The sequence below is a fragment of the Kwoniella mangroviensis genome, chromosome 3 (genome assembly GCF_000507465.2).
Source record: "Kwoniella mangroviensis CBS 8507 chromosome 3, whole genome shotgun sequence".
In the NCBI taxonomy this organism is placed as follows: domain Eukaryota; kingdom Fungi; phylum Basidiomycota; class Tremellomycetes; order Tremellales; family Cryptococcaceae; genus Kwoniella; species Kwoniella mangrovensis.
In genome coordinates, this window is record NC_088829.1 from 238,634 (window position 1) to 256,782 (window position 18,149).

Consider the following 18,149-nt stretch of genomic DNA (forward strand, 5'->3'; position numbering starts at 1 on the left):
AGACATCATCAAATATAATAGTACAATCAAGATCTCGGATTTGATCAGAACCCAAACGAAAACCAAGGTAAAAACTATAAATCCACGATTCTTCAACTTTTCACCCATTCGCAAACATTATACTTTGTTATTGCTTCGATCTGCTTCTTTCATACTATGTCATCCAATTCACACTATTCAAATCTTGTTGACTCGCGTATACGTTCTGCTCATTCTCGTTTTCCAGTGTCTAGCGAAATCAAAATCCATTTCAATTCAGCCCAATACATCTTCCAGTAGGTGGATGTCATTGACCTACCTCCAGCAGTTGAGACATGAGCTCGTCAACATCTTCAACTTTTGATCCTCCACATCCTGCGGCTATCAATCGTCGATACTTTGCGATTTGTTCGCCTGTTCCAGCCTATAAAATGGGACAAATTACATATATCAGTCCTATCGTACACTTTTCCATTTTGAGTCAAAGATACCTTCAAAATTCACTTACCTCCGTCTGTGCTTTCACAAATTTCTCTATCAGTTCATTCTTCCTCTTTCGTTTCTCTTCAATCTCCCACCTCAACCTTTCTTCCTCAGCTTGAATCACCTCCTGTCCACCCACAGGTAAATTATGCAATTCATCAAGATCTGCCGCGGGGGATTGGCCATTTTTCCATGAATTCTCTCTATTTAATTCATCTTTCAACCAAACTTCAAACCCTTTCTTCAACTGTTTTTGAATTTTATTATTCAAATTCTTTTTCAACGTGTTCAGCTCGTTCTTCTTATCTTCGATCGATAACGTTTTCTCATTCAATGTCGAAATCAACTTGTTCGTCTCGGTCACTTCGGTATGTATAGAAGTTAACATTGCTTTAGCTTGAAGTATATCCCTTTCCTTCGATTTCAACTCGTTATCAAAACTTTTAGCTAAACTCTGTATATTACTCGTAATATCTTGTAAAGCACTTCCTCCAGTTAATCTAGCAGCTTCACTAGAATACAATTGAGGGGCGAAAACGACTTTATCTTTCTCTTTCTCTTTATTATCTCCCAACTTTGTTTCACCAGATAATTGTCTTGCAGAACCACCACCAGTACCATTGCCATTTGCCTGTTGAACAGGTGAAGATCTAAACCTTTCATCTTCCAATATATAATCTTCAGCAGATTTGAAATCTCTATTCTTGATTTTCGGATCAGCTCCATGATCCAACAAAGCTTTTACCAATCTTCTCGATCTGGCTCGGGCAGCAATCGTCAAGGCAGTTTCACCGTCTTCATCTTGAAAATTAATCACATCCGCTAATTCCTGTGGGTAATCCGATAATCTAGATAAAATCGTTTCCATGTAATATTTCGCAGCGTGAGTTTTACCTTTACTCAAAGCTAAATTGGCAATGTGATGGAATACCGTCCGATTCTGTCTATCTATATTCAACGTCGATCGATGTAACAGTTCGTAAAGTTCGGGGAATTTCCGTATATCGTAGTTGTTCGCGAACATTACACTTCTCATTAAAGGAGTTTGATCAGCATTGTTACCGATGAATATGGATGCTCCGGCCGTTAAGAGCAACTTGACGACTCTTAATCTGCCCATCGCACACGCCCAATGTAAAGCCGTATGATCGTGATCATCAATTCGACTGTTTGGATCGTAATCGTGCGGAGGTGATATGAGCACTTGTGGTATTTGAGGTGTATCCGACAAGAAATAGTTCAATACCATCTCGGTATATTCTTTAGGACCTATGGAAGGAGCCGTAAGATCATCTTGATGATGTTGATGATGTAATCCACCTGAACCAGAACTTGAAGCTGGTAATAACCCCATTGCCAAATTCCTTGGACTCCCTTGAGGGGTATGTACGGCTGAATTACCCCGTATCCTACGTAATTGGGAATACTGATCTTGCTCCTGCTGTTGATCTTCATCCATCATCATCGTGGCTGCATTTCGTTTCCGCGATACCGAATCTAACGTTTCCATCTGGGGTAACAGGTTCATCTGAACGCCTAGAGGAAGGCCCATATGCATACCATCGACATCCATCGACGGATGATGGTGGTGGTGGCTGTGTAAACTACTTTCACCTAATTCCACTTCCGAGGCTACAGGACTGGGCGTCTGACTCGACGAATCTGCATCTTCAGGTGAACCGGATGGGGTCTCTTCCACTTCTCCCGATCGCATCGTAGTGTCCATATCAGGGGTAGATTCCTGATTTCGGTGGGTTGTACGAGAAGCTGATGCTGAAGCGGCCGCAGCGAGTTGAGCTTGAGCTTGTAGTGCTGCTGCGGAGGTTGGTCCAGTCTTCGAAGGTGTACCTTGCTCTTTGTTCGACTTGCGTTCTCTCTCTTTCCTTGATTTTGTAGGTGGTGCGACACTATGCTTGGGAGCTGGAGGAGGGGATACGGCAGTAGGGACATAATCGATAATGGGTCTTAGTAAATCTTCGACGCCGTATTGCTTGGCTAATGCTAAACCTCGTTCGATGGGGATCCAAGTACCTGCGTGTCAAAATGAATTGCATCAGCTTCCCATCATCGAAATTGGAATGACACAGCTGACTGACCTTGGTATTTTCCATATCCACCTTGAACCTTCTCATGTTCACCTTTCTGTACTTCTCTCTCCAGCACTCTTGTACGTTGTGGTTTATCGAATCCTGCCACTTTGAGGATCTGAGTCGCGTTCAGATACGCGTCGGATCTTCTTCGCATAACCGCGACATCTCGACAGAGCATCTCGTAGACGGGGCTACAGACGATAATGTATCAGCTGAAGCCTCAGGAAAGGATAGAAGAGACTCACACTCCACTACACGGTACATAACGAGCAAGGCAAGTGTCAGTAAGCTGGAATCTCTTCGGATGTCACGCCACAAGCAAGCGGAATCTACTCTTACCTATACGTGGCCTATGTACGCGGAAGAGGCAGTTGGTCAGCTCTGATCCGTTCTGAATACTTGAAATGATTACGCGAGCTTCAAACTCACCTTGAAGATGGTGTTGGGACCAGCCTCACCGCCCGGTGCTACATTCTTCTTACCCATCTTGGCCATCTGACAAAGGTAGAGGCGGGAATCGGAATGAAGATTTGACGCGCTTCTTTGGCGATATGAGGGATAGAATTGTATTGGTAGCTGGTAGATAGTTTCGCTGGACTGCTCTTGACGATGATAGTGTAAGAGGATGTCTTGTCGCTTGTTTCGAATGGTGTATGAGAAAGTCAAGATGATGTCTGTTACAGTAGTAGTAGTATGATCGCGTCGTCTTGGTAAAATCCGAATGCGAAATGCGAAATTAATGCGTCGCGGCGAACATGGGGGATACGAGTCATCGGGCGCGTGGTGGAGGACTTGTATGCCGGATATAGGGTGATATCTCCGATGTTTGATCCCGTGTGGCAGATCAATGCTCAGGTGCAGGTGGAGGACGTTCATGTTTGTGATTTTCGTTCGAAGGTAAGTTGTAAGTGAACATTATTCAAGACATAACATCAAATATCATGAGAATACACCACGACACGACAAGATGAAGGTGAGCAAACCACTCATCACTCATCATACAATCTCAGACGACTGACCTCATTACGGTTTTGTAGATATCAAACACCGCACCACTCCATCTATCCAATCAAGAAGTACTCACCCATTTCCTATCCCTCAAGGAGGACAACGATGCCTTGGTAGAAGCTATCAACCTGAAGAAAGCGAGGAATAGAGCATATGCCAAGAAGAAGTATCCTCTGGAGAGGGATAATCCAGAGGATATGGATGATGCTTCTTTGTTGGAAGGGATAAGTGAACAGGAAGAGAAGAGGTTGGATATAGCGGAGAGGAGGGGGTGTAGTGATGAGTTGGTGTGGGTGCAGAGCGAGGTGGGTTTCAATTTTGCTACGGCAGTTCGGGGTGGGATGGGGGCGTAGTACATATATGGCAGCTTGGGGTGGGATGGGGGCGGTGTTAATATCGAGGGCGGGTGGGTGGGCACTCTATCACATGGCAGCTTGGGGTGGGTTGGGGGCGAAGTATACTCAAGGGCGGGAGGGTGGGAATGATATATAGTATAATGTTCTGCAGTAAAGCTGATCATCCATTATCACTCTTAGGTGATCAAGTACCTATGTCAACCGTATAACCCAACTTCTCGACAAACCGCCGACGGAGTAGCTAGACTAGCGGATGAGCTGCAGGATCATCAATTGACGAAAGCCGAGGTGTTGCAGATCACGAATCTGGCTCCGACCGAAGTTGTAGAGTTGTATGCGGTGAGTATTTCCATCTGCTTAGTCCGTCTCCCTTTCGTACATTCATCAGGTCTATCCTATCTTCTCATCTAATGCAGTCTTATCTAGTTAGACTTTATTTTTGTGATAGACTACCTTATACTGATATGACTTCTTTACCCCAGATCATCGAAGAACCCGATACACGATATTACCCCGACGCATCCGTCAAACTCGAAGAAATCGCCAACCAAATCTCATCCACCCTCATGACGCATCCACCGCCCGAATTAGCTCAGTGGACCGGAGTTGGCAGTACGGGAGAAGATCAAGGGGAAGGGTACGAGCATGGGTTTGTGGATCAGGACGAAATGGAAATGGCTGCTATGGGTATGGACGATCAGGAATACGTGTTTGAAGGGGGAAGGGATGGTGAGGGAGGGGTGGACGATGAGAAGGATGAGAGTATGGATTAGATCACTCGAATAATAACCAAGAAAAGAAATATACCCAAAATCAACTTTATATCAAGCATACATATACCCTCGTCGACATTCTGTATAGATAACAACCATAATGAAAGATATGATCAATATACCATCCACTTTAATTAATACCTCAAGTGGTCAACCTGACGAATCAACTCCATTGACCCCGGATCTGAACACTACGATGAACAAACCAACCCGAAACGCAATTATCAGCTACCACATAAACTCAAAAACTTTTCGCAATATCGAATACCGATGCTGACAGACCGATACTCACTGATCATCTTCCTCGCCATACCCCGCAGGATGGATACCGCCTTCAGTGCCAATACTCACCTCTATACCATTGGGGGTATACCGTACAGAGTATCCTTGCGAACTCGAAGGAGAATTGGGATTTCCCGGGCCAGTGGAGGAGCCACTTGTCAAATACTCGGTTTGCTCGTGAGATTCGGAATCGGCAAAAGAAGTAGGGTAATTGGATTGTTCACCATTGGAATACGACATATCGTAAAATAAATCCGAATCGTAATATGAAGTGAATAGATGAATGATGAAGAGAACTCCGACCGACTCGTGCTATATATATACCGTACACCCCGATACTTGGAGAATCTCCGGTCTTACCTATCGACCGCCCGTTGCCGAAGAAAGGAGGATCGGATGACGCCTTTTGAGCTTCGTGTGTGAAGGTTCCCTCCTTATCGAGTTAAGAAATCTGTGACATTTCGATATATGTACGTAAAAAGAAAGGAGAAGCATCGAGTTGTCCAAGACTCGAGGGCTCTTTACAGAAGTATCGCCATTCTTCTGCCTATTTCCCAATTCTCACCGCCCATATCCGAAATCTCTCTTTTAAGCATCCATTCACCTATCAATCCATCACTCATCATTCGGCTTATCATCACTAGCTTCGTCAAACTTCTTATCGGTCCCAACGGCTCTAGAGGCAAATTCAATATTTCCCTTCACCCCTTCGGAGGACCTCTCATGGAGCTTGATGGATGAGTCTTTGACGGCATTGAGGACGATCTGGGAATTATCGGATCGAACGATATCCCTAGTGGTACTGAATTTCGAACTGGTCCCCAGCAAGCTACTGAATGTATGGAACAAGACGAGATTAGTCAATCAGTACAGGCAATCTGCAGATACTAATCGGATTCGGCTAACCTGATCAAACCTTTCACATCCTTTGCTCCGACATTGATTTTGGACTCTTCGCTCTGCCTATCTACACCTTCATCTTTGCTAAAGATAGAAGCGCGATCGACATCTTGAATCGAGAATACCCGATGAACGGTCTTCTGATCATCGTTATCCAATGGATTGGGTAAATGAGGTGGCGAATTTGGATTATCGATCAAATCAGAATCTATATCAGGATTGGAAATAGAATCAGATGATTTGGTCATTCTGTTGTTGGACGAGTATGAAATTTGGATGGGAAGTGCGATATAGGTACAAAGATTGATGGTATTCGAATATATACTATACGAAAACGATATATATGCCAATGATGCGTTTACGAAGGTCAGTATGGATAATATGCTGTGGCATTTCATGATCGGTGCTTGAAAGAAGAAGCAAATGTGCTTCTATAAGCATTTTGTACCCTACAATAATGATCCACTCGAATGTCGGAGTCAAAGGGTGATCAAAATTCAAAGGAATGACATATTCATCAACACAATTGATGAGTATACCTGAGTAGGCTTTGTTCGAGCCCCCTGCAAATGACCAATCTTCATAACTTATGGTATATTGGAATCATGGTATATGTAACATGATTATATTGAATGTAGGTACAAGACAGGACTGAGGCAAGCTAGGCTAACCAGCTTCGACTCTAGCTCTGAGAGGACGTAGAAGTCGTAGAAGATTCGCCTGACGAGGTTGAAGATGCAGTAGTCGATTGTTCGGATGAGAAATCAGATGGAAAACTCGAAGCGTCTGATGAAGATGCAGAACTAGAACTAGTTGGTTTGGAAGAACTTCCTTGGGTCGATGTGGCAGACGAAGTATCAGCGGAGATATTCGATGGATCCGATGCGGTTGATGTTGTCGACGAAGTGTCTTTGAAAGTGTTCTCATTATCGTCTCCTACCGCAAGCCAAGGCTTGACGAACCTCTCCAAATTCCATTCCCAACAATGAAGTAAATCTTGAAGAAAGTTCTTCTGCAGTGTAACTATGATGTTGGTTAGTGGGATCTTTGACATCGATCCTGAAATAAGCAATACAGTATCAGTAAAGGCTCAATTTTGAACTGCGTACTGTATACAGGTATACTGTACCTACATCATGGTATCATTGGAACTACTCGAATTCGAACTTCTTTGCTTGTCCAAAGGTTCATTAATCACATATGTCATCCCGCCTACCAGCGTCTCGGCGTCATCCGAAGCACGACAAACCATTGGATTATAGAAAGTGCTATTCAACTTATTGTCGATTGTTAGGTGATTCCATAAAGATTCTTTATCAAAGGTACGGACGAAATCAGGACTATAACCTGAAAGTAATATCATAGCATCTTTAGGCTGTAAATTTGGCATACCCATCTTCCCATCTGGATCAATCACGTATCCAGATCTCAATGAAGCTCTGTAAAGTGCACCGGGCCACCTGTAATATGTACAGTACAAACGACGAACACAAGTCAGCCAAAAATTGCCCAATACCTTGTACAATGTTAGGACATATTAGTGGTTGAGAATACAAGTACAACGCTCACCATACATCTCCTCTAGTATTGTTTCTCTCGGAAATTTCCCCATGAGTAATGACATGGGTACTGGACTCTACAGAGTCTGTTTTGAAAACCGTGGCGTTCACTTTGGAGATCGAAGTGAAGTTATCGCCATCGTATTGAATGAGTGATTTGAGGAATTGAGGGAATTTAGTGGCTGCTATGACTGCTGCGGAGTATCCTTGATCGTAGTGATCTGTAAACAAAATCATGCACATATAAGTCAAGTCAGCTTGGTACCAGACGACATGTGCATCACGATAGGAACACAAGATCGATTTACGATATTCGACATCTTCAGCCATGGGCAAACCACTAGAACCGTATAATGGACCCGATTCGGAATTGGATTCCCGTTTATTCGGCAGGGCGTGACCCCCTTTATATGCTGATGTAAGCAATGATCCCAGCCAGCATATTCAGATCGAAAGTAACTTACCAATAGAGAACAATAATCCAAGCAGTGTAAGCTTGTTGGCAAGTGAAAACATCTTTATGAAGAAATAGTTATTGAAATAGATACAATCAAAGTCAAGGACGGTGTACAATACTGAAAGAGTAAGATCCTACAAGATATGGATACAGCGATAATAGATTTCGCCTTTACATCGCATACCGATCAAGGTATGTATACAGTACTGTATCCTGTTACTTAGGTACAGTGGTTGTGCTGGTCGATAGTATAGTTGTGATGTACCTTTTACCAAGATGCCAGATGAAAGGATTTGATCGGGGTGAATTTAATTAAAGGAACTCGTTAATCACCTGCTGTTCTATCCTTTCAGAAGGGTATAATCAGCCCACCTGAGGTGGTTTGAACATGTAGATAATTATAGGACATCTCAAAAGAGTGAAATTTATCTCGAATAGTAAGATCTGGTGCTTGATTAAGGGATCTAGTACTAGTGGAAATACCTCCCCGTGTATATTTATTGTGCCCTTCGTTGGCAACTCTTGAGGAACAAGCTGGTGTAGCTAACATTCTACTGAGCTATCTGCATTATTTGTGATTGATTAGGTGAAAGCATATATTGCATCATATGTTAGAAAGCATATAGTACAGAAAAGATGAAATATACTCTAATGCGATATCGATCTACTGTATGTATAGAATACAACTACTTTAACTGAACCGCACTGCATTGATATAAAAATCGATCTTCTCTCTTGTCGTTTCTATCTTCAGTTTTATTTATCTTATTCCTCTACCATTCTCCACTTCAGAGACTGATTTACTGATTGTTGATTTTGGGCCTTTCTTTCCTAACCCACTCCCAAGCGACTTCCTCCGCAGCAGATTTCTGTCTACCATCTTTCCCATTCTCCTCCTGTATGTCCCTCAATAACATTCCATTACCCGCTATAATTCCCACCACACACGCCCAAGCTTCTCCCAACTGTCTCCACGTGTTCAATCTACCTATACCGAGACAACATAGGTTCTGCCACACGCCCTGTAAAACCTCCAACTTGGTCATCAACTGCTGGACCGGCACGTCACCTAGTTCTTCGACGACCTTTTCTCGGGTGGTGCAGTTGTCCGGCAAAGAGAGGAGATCAGGTATGAAGGGCCGATGAGGATGATGTAAGTGTCGATGGATTAGTCCGAAAGTCTCTGGGGAAGGCAGCGGTAAAGGTACGATAGGTAGATGTAAGAATCCTTTCGTATCGACCACTGGCGATGGTACGGATGGTGTATCATCTTCATCCGATTCGGATGACCAAGATGTATTTGACGATCCATCTTCTTCTTCGTCGGACGTTTCACTAGATTCGACGATAGCTGGTAAAGCGGTTGATACGGCAGCTTCGGAACGCGTTCGGTAGTTTATTGTGCGTGATGAGGAAGAGGAAGTAGTAGGTGGAGTGGTAAGTTTCGGCCAGTAGGCACATTGTGTGGCGAATACCAAAGACCTATCCAAGTTAATTTGGTCAGCAAGAATTTCTACCAAATACAGTATCAAAAGTCAATGGAAAAACCTACATCACTGGCACAATCATTTTGCCTTTTTCACTTTCCGCTCCTTTCTTCATTATTCCCAATACCATATCCGGCTCTCTCCCTTTAGCCTTATCTGCCCAATGTGGCTTACTGCCTCCTAGTACCTCTGGAATAGCCAGTGGCAGTGTTGACGTCGATTGAACCGATGGATCAGGATGTGGGATAGTGGCATAAGGTCGATAGGCGAGAGTGATAGTCGATATAGATGGGAGAATGGGAGTCAGTCGATCAAGTATATATCCGATCGGCTAAAAAGAAAACGTCAACTTGATCCGTATCGAGTGATATGTGGTTCGCTTGAGGGGTGACTTACGATATCTCTCAATTCATCGGTATCGATACTAGGTACAGGGGGGTACTTGGGATAAGGAAGCATGAGTGGTACTCTGACTTGACCTTGAACTTTATTCTCAGGTTTCCAAATTGATTTTCTCCATCTTTCTAATCTTACTCTATCCATCACACTCAACTTCTTACTTTCCTCTTCCTCTCTTTTCACCCTCTCTTGTTCCTGAGATTTCAACTTCAGTGGAGTCGGGCGAGCTTTCAACCCTTTCTTCGATTTTGAATTGATACCTGTACTAGAAGAAGAAGGTAATCTGTTGATTTTCGATTTAGCTCTTTGGATTGAGGAAATTCGTTCTCTACCGTATGGTTTAGAGGCATGTTTACGATAAGTGAATTTCGGTGCTCGACCTATACCCAGACCTAATGGTTTCTTGGACTTTGATGAGGGTGTGACCCCAGATAAAGAAGTCTGAAGGGATGTGGAGATAGCATCGATATCGGTGAGTTCGAAGACGGATGGTGTAGGCGAAGCTGAAGGAGTGTTTTCCTTGTTTGAGAATGTTCGATATTGATGATGAGGCGACAAGTAGGTGATCATGATGATTGGTGGTATAATGAAGTAAATCTACTTCATGGAGTCAGATACATATCAAGTATACTTTGAGAAAGGAAGATATAGAGGGATCTATATACTTACGTTGAATCAACTTCTACCCTTTGTTATTGCTATCTGTACGGTGTTGATGTGAACCGCCACTTTTATTTGATATACTGGAGATGTTCAGTGCTGTTGATAAGTAAGTATGTTGTTGTGATAAGTAAAGAAAACACCATCGGATGGGATGATCTCGACAGGTATGCATGTTGATATATATGATGTTGAACAATCATCCTTCACCATCTAATCACATATGGTATACAGAATGAAGTCAATGCATCGAAGATTATTGAATAGATGGTGAAGTGTCAAAGGTCCTTTGTATCTCTGCTGTTGCCATCATTCAACATTTCACCACTCGCTTTTGGTAATGTTTCGCGGTGATGTGTTGTGTTGTGTTTCGTGTGTTTACAGTCTTACAGTCATTTAGTTTGATCACTCACCGAAAGCTATTTTGATCGGAACTTTTCCCATCCAGTGTTTTGAAGTTGTGTGTTTGTGTATGGGTTGTCTCTGAGGGAAGATCATTGGTAGGAGTACCAGGTGAAAGGGTTTCGGATATAAAGTCCATACATAACAGTCAATCTTTGCTCGTAACTCCATCTCTGTTGCAGAAGCATATCACTGAATGCTCATGGATTACGCAACAAAAGCATCAGTACTGATGTTCTCCTTGATTTTTCCACTCGAAGGCGTATATTGAAGGGCTCATTCAAGCTTGAAATTCATGGATCAGCAAGGTGACGAGATGATGAAAGCGGAAATGATGGTTGCTATCCAACACAAAACACAAGACATACAAAACACGAACCGTGCGTTTTGTCATTTTTACAACTTTGCCACTTGCCTCTTTGAGTCGTGTCATCACTTCACCAGCTCATCACTTACATTCCGACTTCATGCATATCCTCTGAGAATATGAATAACAACAAGAGCGATCATACGTATGGAGAGACTGGGTATGAACCTCGGCTTGTATACCATCACATGTATCGTTTATTTCTTGTCGTTACCAGAGTAAGAGGTAGATTTATCACCTGATGGAGAAGTGTATTGGGCATATCCATCACCTATGCAATACTTTGCACATCAGCCACTATCTATTCACGGCAGGTGATCGACTTACCACTGTTGTAATAGGTCGATCCATTGGTATTGGAATAGTAGTATGATCCATTCGAGCTAGATTATTCCCAAATACTTATCAGATTTCTCTTCAGTATTCAAGAGGTGATCAGACGAAAACTCACTTTGAATAGTGATAACCTTGATTTCCATTAGAATCGACCCTTGTGTCGTAACTATTGCCCTAGTCGAACAATCCTCGCGTGAGTATACAATGATGTAACAAAGACTTGTAGTCTACCTACTTGCGAGTTGGTACCATAACCTGTAATTTGGTCTTTCGAAGGCATTTTGGTGATGTGATGTGGTATGGTTGTTGTTGTATCAGCTCAAACAAGCAAAATGAGTGAAAATGTAAAAGTAATCTTAGTCGTTAGAATTGACATATGGTAAAACAGTCCCCCTTTCCTCATATATGCATTATGAGATGAATTGACAGTTTACCAGCATAACTGGATTGCGGAGCTGATGTTGATGGTTGTCAAGACCACAAGACACCGTGCTCATCGTAGCACAGGTTAGAGGATTTCTAAGTGCGTCAAAGCGCATCACCATACAGATACAGTATATGTATTCCATTTGACTTTGACTCCATACCTTGATCAGATGATAGACAGCTTGGAAGCCATATGACCGATGCATCCATACGAGAGATAGATCATTGAGGTCGTTCCGAAGCCAAGCCACCTTATGCATGTGATCGTACTGTGTATATGCCATGACTGATCATATGAAGTATGGCGATACTCACGTTTTTATTTAGGTCAATACATCTTAAATGGGTGGTGGTAGTGAGACATCCGATTTTAGTTACCAATTGCGGTCGCTCCCATTGCACCCTTTAAAAGGTGTTACCCGTTCATTACCAGCATAAATTCCATCCATGCGCAGTAGTCAATACTTAGTGTGGTCTAAGGTCAAATGCTTGTCAAGGAAGCCAAGAAGAACGAAGGTGAGATTAAGCAAGCCATTTTGGGTAGCGTGTTCTAACATCGGATGCAAATTATCGCAGTGTACCCTTAAAAGAAGAAGATCGACAGAAAGAGCTCTCTAAACCCACACAGGATAGCTAAGAGGAGTTGATAATTCCAGTTGGGAAAGACATGATCCGTCGCGTACTCTGAGCTCAATTAACCGGTCATCCGTGGACAAGCTGTTATATCTTGATACTTTGTTTTCAGAAATTCGCTACGAAAAGAATCAAGCGTGTCCCCGCGGGCAGCCCGACCCAGCTTGTGAAAGCCCACTGAACAGAATGGAACCATCATCAGTGGTACACCATAGGTGATCTAGCTACTCTTCTGTCGATGAACATGTGTATCGATTGATTGTACAGTTAGTTATATAACATTCTCACCAAATGGATCTTGGAGGGATTACGAGTAATTGTCATGAACAGCGAAAAGATCGGCGAATCGGATTAACTTCGTTCATGAGGAATATGTAGATCACATCTGGTGAGCTATAGCCCGTTCCTGAAAGTGAACTACCAGAAAAAAAGAAGGAAAAGTTTTCGATTTTTCCTTCTTCTGGCCATTTGACTGGGGAATTGCCTTTACGGTATCAAACAGCGCCATCTTACCCTATCTGATCATCATCACCATCATCATCCACACCCAAACTCAAATCACCTTGCTCTCTCTTACTCTACTCATTCACCTGCATCTGCACCTGCACCATCACACCATCCCATAGTATCGGATCCCAATTACACCGTCACGTAAACCTATCAATTGGCTTTATCGGTCTCTTCTCAATCTGGCATAGGCATACGGAAGGAAAAACAGGAAACAGGCGCCGTGTCCTGTCTTGCGGTATTGGGTTACTGTGGAATCATCACCACATCATACTTTCACCCTCTTCCCATTATTCCCACCTGCATAGGCCGACACAGTAAGGAAAAATCAAGATCGACGTTACACAATCAACCCTTAGCATTAACCTGGAACAGCCGGATCGTCGTTAGTGGGCACAACATCAATCAAAGAAGAAGAAGAAGAAGTCGGGAAAAACTTCGTACGTCTAACCTCCATTATAATCTTTTATCATCGTCTCTATCATATAATCTTGAAAGACTTCATTATCGTCACGTATACACCCTTTCACCCCTCATCCACTATGCCACTGTCAAACATTCGAATGCTCGCTCACCTCTCGCCTCCCAGCAGGTCAGACAAAGCCCCTTCCTCCGGTGGACCACCTTCACCAAGAAGGAAACGAAGTGCCGCTGATCTTCGTCGATTCGTCACTACCTTCTTGCCCAGCATGGGTTCCAACGCCCAAGTCAACCATAACCCTCATCCCTCCTTGAACCTTCTCGTACTGCTCCCCTCCGCAGCTCATCTACATCAATTGCCTTCACCGCCCACTCGACCATCAGGATTGTTATCTAGGAAATCAAGTTCGACCGTACCTTCTTTACAAAGTATCAGAGCGGGTGAAGCTGTCTCTTCGACATCCTCATCGCCGGCATACAAAAGTAGGAATGCGGATGATGCTCAGGGACCAAGTGATTCGGTCATGGCTAGTAGGAGGTTGAGTCTCGCTCCGGGTCTAGGTGCAGGTGCACCATTGTCAACATCAAATATGGATCTGGATCTGGTTTCACCCACTTCAACACCTATACCAGGAGGAGCTGGATCTTCAACGATGACACCATCAAGTTCGATAGATAAACACACTGTCCCGCCTCCCTTTGGATCGAAATCAATCACACCACCTGGATCAGGTTCAGCAGCATCTTCCACTCAGACTTCGCCCAACCCCTCGTCGATTCCTGCATTCGGAGCGAGACGATCGACTGGAACTGGGTCATCTAGATTATCGAGAAGAAGGCCTGTCACAGCTACTACCTTAAGTGGAATCGCCAGTTCCATCGCCCCCGCGTTGATGGGTATCCCAGGTGGAAGAGCCAGTCTGGCTGTACCTCCTGGACTGGGTGGTGTGTCCCATTCGAACAGGACGAGACCTGGTTGGGAGGCGGATGAGGTGATTGGTACGTTACGAGGAAGTGGGATGGAAGGTGAGTGTATTTCTTGTCTTTGAAAGGGACCCTATCTCTTCACCTTCACCTTCACGATCGAAGGATGGGATATCATGTTTCATATTCCGAATGAGGATCAGATCAGGCACTTGATCAGTCAAAGATCCGTGCGATCTCTCCCACCTTTTTGTTCCTGAGCTACCGGGTGGTCTGTGTGTAGACTTTGATGGCCCTGATGGTGATGAGAGGGTGATCCGTGCGGGAAAGACGATCTTAGAGCGTTTTTCCCAGTGTGTATGTGCGTGTTAGGCTAGGAGGATGGAAAAGACGGAAGATCGACATGACATGGTCATCGTTCACCACTTGGACCCTTGCCCCCTCTTCCGCGGCGAACATGATGATTTTCTGTTTAACAGGACATGACTTGTACATGTAAGATCGCCACTGATGGTCGATGACCTACCATGTCTCATCCCTCGGGCGATATTCGTTTCCGTCGATCGACGTCGTTCCTCACCTCTTGGTTGCCTTTTTTGTCTCTTTCTTCTCTTGAACATTTGATTCATGGATACTCAATTACCATTGATGGCTAACTCCGCATCCCTATCCACCACAGTCACCGTCATACGACACGCTTCTCATATCCCAGCTGTACTCGACCCTTCCTCCCACTCATCCTTCCAAGCACCTCCCATAGTCCGATCAAACGACCCTAACGAACCTCTGACACAAGTCGTACTCGTGCCATTGACCGATTCACCCGCTTTCCCCTCGCTATCTCTATTATTGCAACAAGGTACAACCCCTACCGCAGTGTGCTTCCAGCAAGATCTGCTGGATCGAGCCAAAAGGTCGGAAGACGAATGGCTACCTGGCGCAGTAGAACAGATTCGATCGATAAATAACATGCCACACACTCCCAGTCATGCTTTTTCCACCTCATCCACCACCGCCGAGCCACCAGTTATAATCGCATATTCCGCGAATCCTGCGTTATCCCAAGCTGCCATCAACGCATGTATCAATGCGGGCGCTGCTGGTGTGATCAAACCGCCTTATGAGCTCGACACTGCCGACTTGATCATGCGGATCGTCACCGCATACCGAGAGGGAAAACCACTTCCTACCAATTCTTCACCTCCTTTAGGTCGAACGCCTTCCCCTCTCTCCCAATCACGATCACCTCTTGGTACACCGCGAAGCGAAGAAACTGCCGTGGTCCTTCCTCCTACTGCACTTGATATGGGAGCAGAGCATGAGGGGGAAAGAGTTCTCGGTGCAGCAGTATCAGGTGGACCAAATGGACATCGCGAACAGTCCAGTGGAAGTTGGAACACTGAACCAGTCAAACGGTCGTCGATATCTGGTCCAGGTAGGAGATCATCTTTGACCCCTAATGATAGTGGAATACCGTCGCCTCCACCTCTGACATCAGACACACTCGCTTCCAAGTTATCTTTCCCGCCTCTACCATTAGACTTCTCCTTACCTCAGCCATACCCCTATGCCATGGAATGCAATCCCCGAAGGCGAAGTGTGGATATTGGTGGATTGTCACTAGCAATCAAACGGGCTTCTTTGGCTTTTGAAGATACATCAAATCCTATTGGGACTACCCTTTCACAAATCAAGGAAGGATATTCCTTCCCTCCCTCCACACCCGCCAAGAAGAAGTCGAGTAATGAACCTGTCCAAGTTGACGAGAGCCAAGGCCAAGGCTCGGAATTGGCGGAGTTGCTGAGTGCCATGTTCTGTCATTCTATGACAACGATCGAAGTTCAGATGAGCGATTATGAAGCGTGAGTAATTTTGTGCAATTGGGATAGGCTAAGCTAATCTCAATGATGCAATACAGACTATCTGCTCCTTTGACCCAAGAACATCGAGAAAAGTTGGTTCGCGAATTGTCAACTTGGAATTTCAAACCTCACCACCTACCTGAAGGCGACCTGTATCGAGTGGCATGTTTGATGTTCGAGAGTGTTTTGAGTATAGAGGGACTGAAAGAAATGGACATTAGTAGGGGTGAGTATAGTGTAATTTGTAGTTTATCACACATACAAAGTTGAGTCCTCTAACATTTCAAATAGACCAAATCAACCGACTTCTCTTTGCGATTCGAGCGATTTACCACGCTCCCAACCCATATCACAACTATGTCCATGCCATCGATGTCCTTCAGGCCACGTATATGTTCCTCGCTCAGATCGGTGTCGCACCTCCTTTTTCTTGTATGCGCAATTGGACACCGGAGAAACCCGCTTGGCAACGTTCAGACCCATCTGACAGGGAGATAAGCGTAGGGACGAGGAGAGCTAGAGAAGTCATGAGACCCCAGGATGTGTTGGGTGTGCTGGTAGCTGCGATGGGGCATGATGTTGGACATCCAGGGTTGAGTAATGCTTTTATGGTGAGTATACCACGTTCGCTTTTAGAAATCGTCAGTACTGATATTTGGGAGTTCTCTCCAGAAAAACGCAAAAGTCCCCTTATCCCAAGTATACGATGACAAGTCGGTTCTGGAGAACATGCACTGCATGCTTATCGTTCAACTACTTCGAAAACATGGATTCGGATTCCTCATCGAAGGTGCACCTCATTCCCCATCTCAGACAATTGACCAAAAGGGATTCCGAAGGGTATTGTACTCTACGGTTTTAGCTACCGATATGAGTCTACATTTCGCTTGGATACAGCGATTGAAGGATTTCGATGAGGGTTTGAGGGAAGGGGAAATAGGGGAAGATGAATATGACAGAGTTATGATTTGTCAAGCTCTAATCAAATGTGCGGATATCAGTAATCCAGTGAGTAGTGATTGCATACGGGCAGGGAGCTTCTTGTGCACATATTGACATCTGTGATATTGTGTAGACTCGACCAATCGACGTATCTCAACATTGGTCATCCGTTTTACTTGAAGAATGGGCCAAACAAGCTTCTTTAGAATCCGACTTGGAATTACCGGTCTCAGTGGTAGCTTCGGCCGATGCGGCATTACAAGCTAAAGGTCAAATTGGATTCATCGATTTGTTCACTTTACCGCTATTCGAAGCTGTATCAGAAGCTTTACCTGAACTTCAAGTCTATGCTGATTCGTGTGCGGATAATCGAGATATATGGCAAAGAAGATTAGATACACTTACTGCCCCTCCTCCAGAGGATCAGGTGGATGTCCAAGTGGAAGAACAGATGATCCAACCTTTGGTCGAAGGTGCATCTCATGATGAAAGGTTCAAAACTCTTTTCCCACTGTTATTACCTACTACGTTAATTGCGGGATTAGATGAATGGGCTTCTTCAACAAATACGACCACGACGGATCTCACTCCACCTACACCTACTTCCTTGAATGCCGAGAAAGACTCGCAACATCCCCAATCGCCCGTCGCCAAGACTATTAGATTGGTGTACAAGGCGAAATTGGCTGCACAAGCTCCCAGAGGAAGAGTGACATCTAGTTCATGGGCCAGAAGCTTGACAGAGTGGAATGAAGGTAGAAGGATGTCAACGCCGGAGGTGGTGGTTTCGAGGGATCAATTCTCCTCATGAGGAAGGTTTTGGGGAAAACATAATTTCAGATATATAATCGCATCAAGTTTCTATTGCTTCATAACTCATCTCACTTAGATCAAGTT

At 44.3% G+C, this 18,149-nt stretch overlaps 8 protein-coding genes across 8 annotated transcripts; 2 read left to right on the forward strand and 6 right to left on the reverse strand.

The window, feature by feature from the left end:
• Positions 1–154: 154 nt before the first annotated feature.
• On the reverse strand, positions 155–3,038 carry I203_107915 (uncharacterized protein; the record flags this gene model as incomplete). The annotated part of the gene is made up of 6 exons (XM_065518282.1): positions 155–229; positions 299–403; positions 488–2,493; positions 2,559–2,743; positions 2,892–2,902; positions 2,982–3,038. 6 exons carry the CDS (start codon positions 3,036–3,038, stop codon positions 155–157), a joined length of 2,439 nt encoding a protein of 812 aa, XP_065372647.1.
• A 481-nt stretch (positions 3,039–3,519) lies between these two features.
• On the forward strand, positions 3,520–4,689 carry I203_107916 (uncharacterized protein; the record flags this gene model as incomplete). Its single annotated transcript, XM_019148098.1, has 4 exons — positions 3,520–3,525; positions 3,590–3,865; positions 4,097–4,255; positions 4,399–4,689. 4 exons carry the CDS (start codon positions 3,520–3,522, stop codon positions 4,687–4,689), a joined length of 732 nt encoding a protein of 243 aa, XP_019002331.1.
• A 163-nt stretch (positions 4,690–4,852) lies between these two features.
• I203_107917 (uncharacterized protein) lies at positions 4,853–5,211 on the reverse strand (the record flags this gene model as incomplete). Its single annotated transcript, XM_065518283.1, has 2 exons — positions 4,853–4,880; positions 4,982–5,211. 2 exons carry the CDS (start codon positions 5,209–5,211, stop codon positions 4,853–4,855), a joined length of 258 nt encoding a protein of 85 aa, XP_065372648.1.
• Positions 5,212–5,586: 375 nt separating this feature from the next.
• On the reverse strand, positions 5,587–6,119 carry I203_107918 (uncharacterized protein; the record flags this gene model as incomplete). Its single annotated transcript, XM_065518284.1, has 2 exons — positions 5,587–5,803; positions 5,878–6,119. 2 exons carry the CDS (start codon positions 6,117–6,119, stop codon positions 5,587–5,589), a joined length of 459 nt encoding a protein of 152 aa, XP_065372649.1.
• A 434-nt stretch (positions 6,120–6,553) lies between these two features.
• On the reverse strand, positions 6,554–7,946 carry I203_107919 (uncharacterized protein; the record flags this gene model as incomplete). The annotated part of the gene is made up of 5 exons (XM_065518285.1): positions 6,554–6,930; positions 7,027–7,331; positions 7,441–7,651; positions 7,739–7,843; positions 7,895–7,946. The coding sequence occupies 5 exons, from the start codon at positions 7,944–7,946 to the stop codon at positions 6,554–6,556; spliced, it is 1,050 nt and encodes a 349-aa protein (XP_065372650.1).
• A 741-nt stretch (positions 7,947–8,687) lies between these two features.
• On the reverse strand, positions 8,688–10,343 carry I203_107920 (uncharacterized protein; the record flags this gene model as incomplete). The annotated part of the gene is made up of 3 exons (XM_019148101.1): positions 8,688–9,369; positions 9,440–9,705; positions 9,771–10,343. The coding sequence occupies 3 exons, from the start codon at positions 10,341–10,343 to the stop codon at positions 8,688–8,690; spliced, it is 1,521 nt and encodes a 506-aa protein (XP_019002334.1).
• A 1,056-nt stretch (positions 10,344–11,399) lies between these two features.
• I203_107921 (uncharacterized protein) lies at positions 11,400–11,818 on the reverse strand (the record flags this gene model as incomplete). Its single annotated transcript, XM_019148102.1, has 4 exons — positions 11,400–11,473; positions 11,530–11,585; positions 11,654–11,712; positions 11,774–11,818. The coding sequence occupies 4 exons, from the start codon at positions 11,816–11,818 to the stop codon at positions 11,400–11,402; spliced, it is 234 nt and encodes a 77-aa protein (XP_019002335.1).
• A 1,828-nt stretch (positions 11,819–13,646) lies between these two features.
• On the forward strand, positions 13,647–18,063 carry I203_107922 (uncharacterized protein; the record flags this gene model as incomplete). The annotated part of the gene is made up of 6 exons (XM_019148103.2): positions 13,647–14,550; positions 15,128–16,310; positions 16,367–16,536; positions 16,602–16,921; positions 16,983–17,318; positions 17,386–18,063. The coding sequence occupies 6 exons, from the start codon at positions 13,647–13,649 to the stop codon at positions 18,061–18,063; spliced, it is 3,591 nt and encodes a 1,196-aa protein (XP_019002336.2).
• Positions 18,064–18,149: the final 86 nt, after the last annotated feature.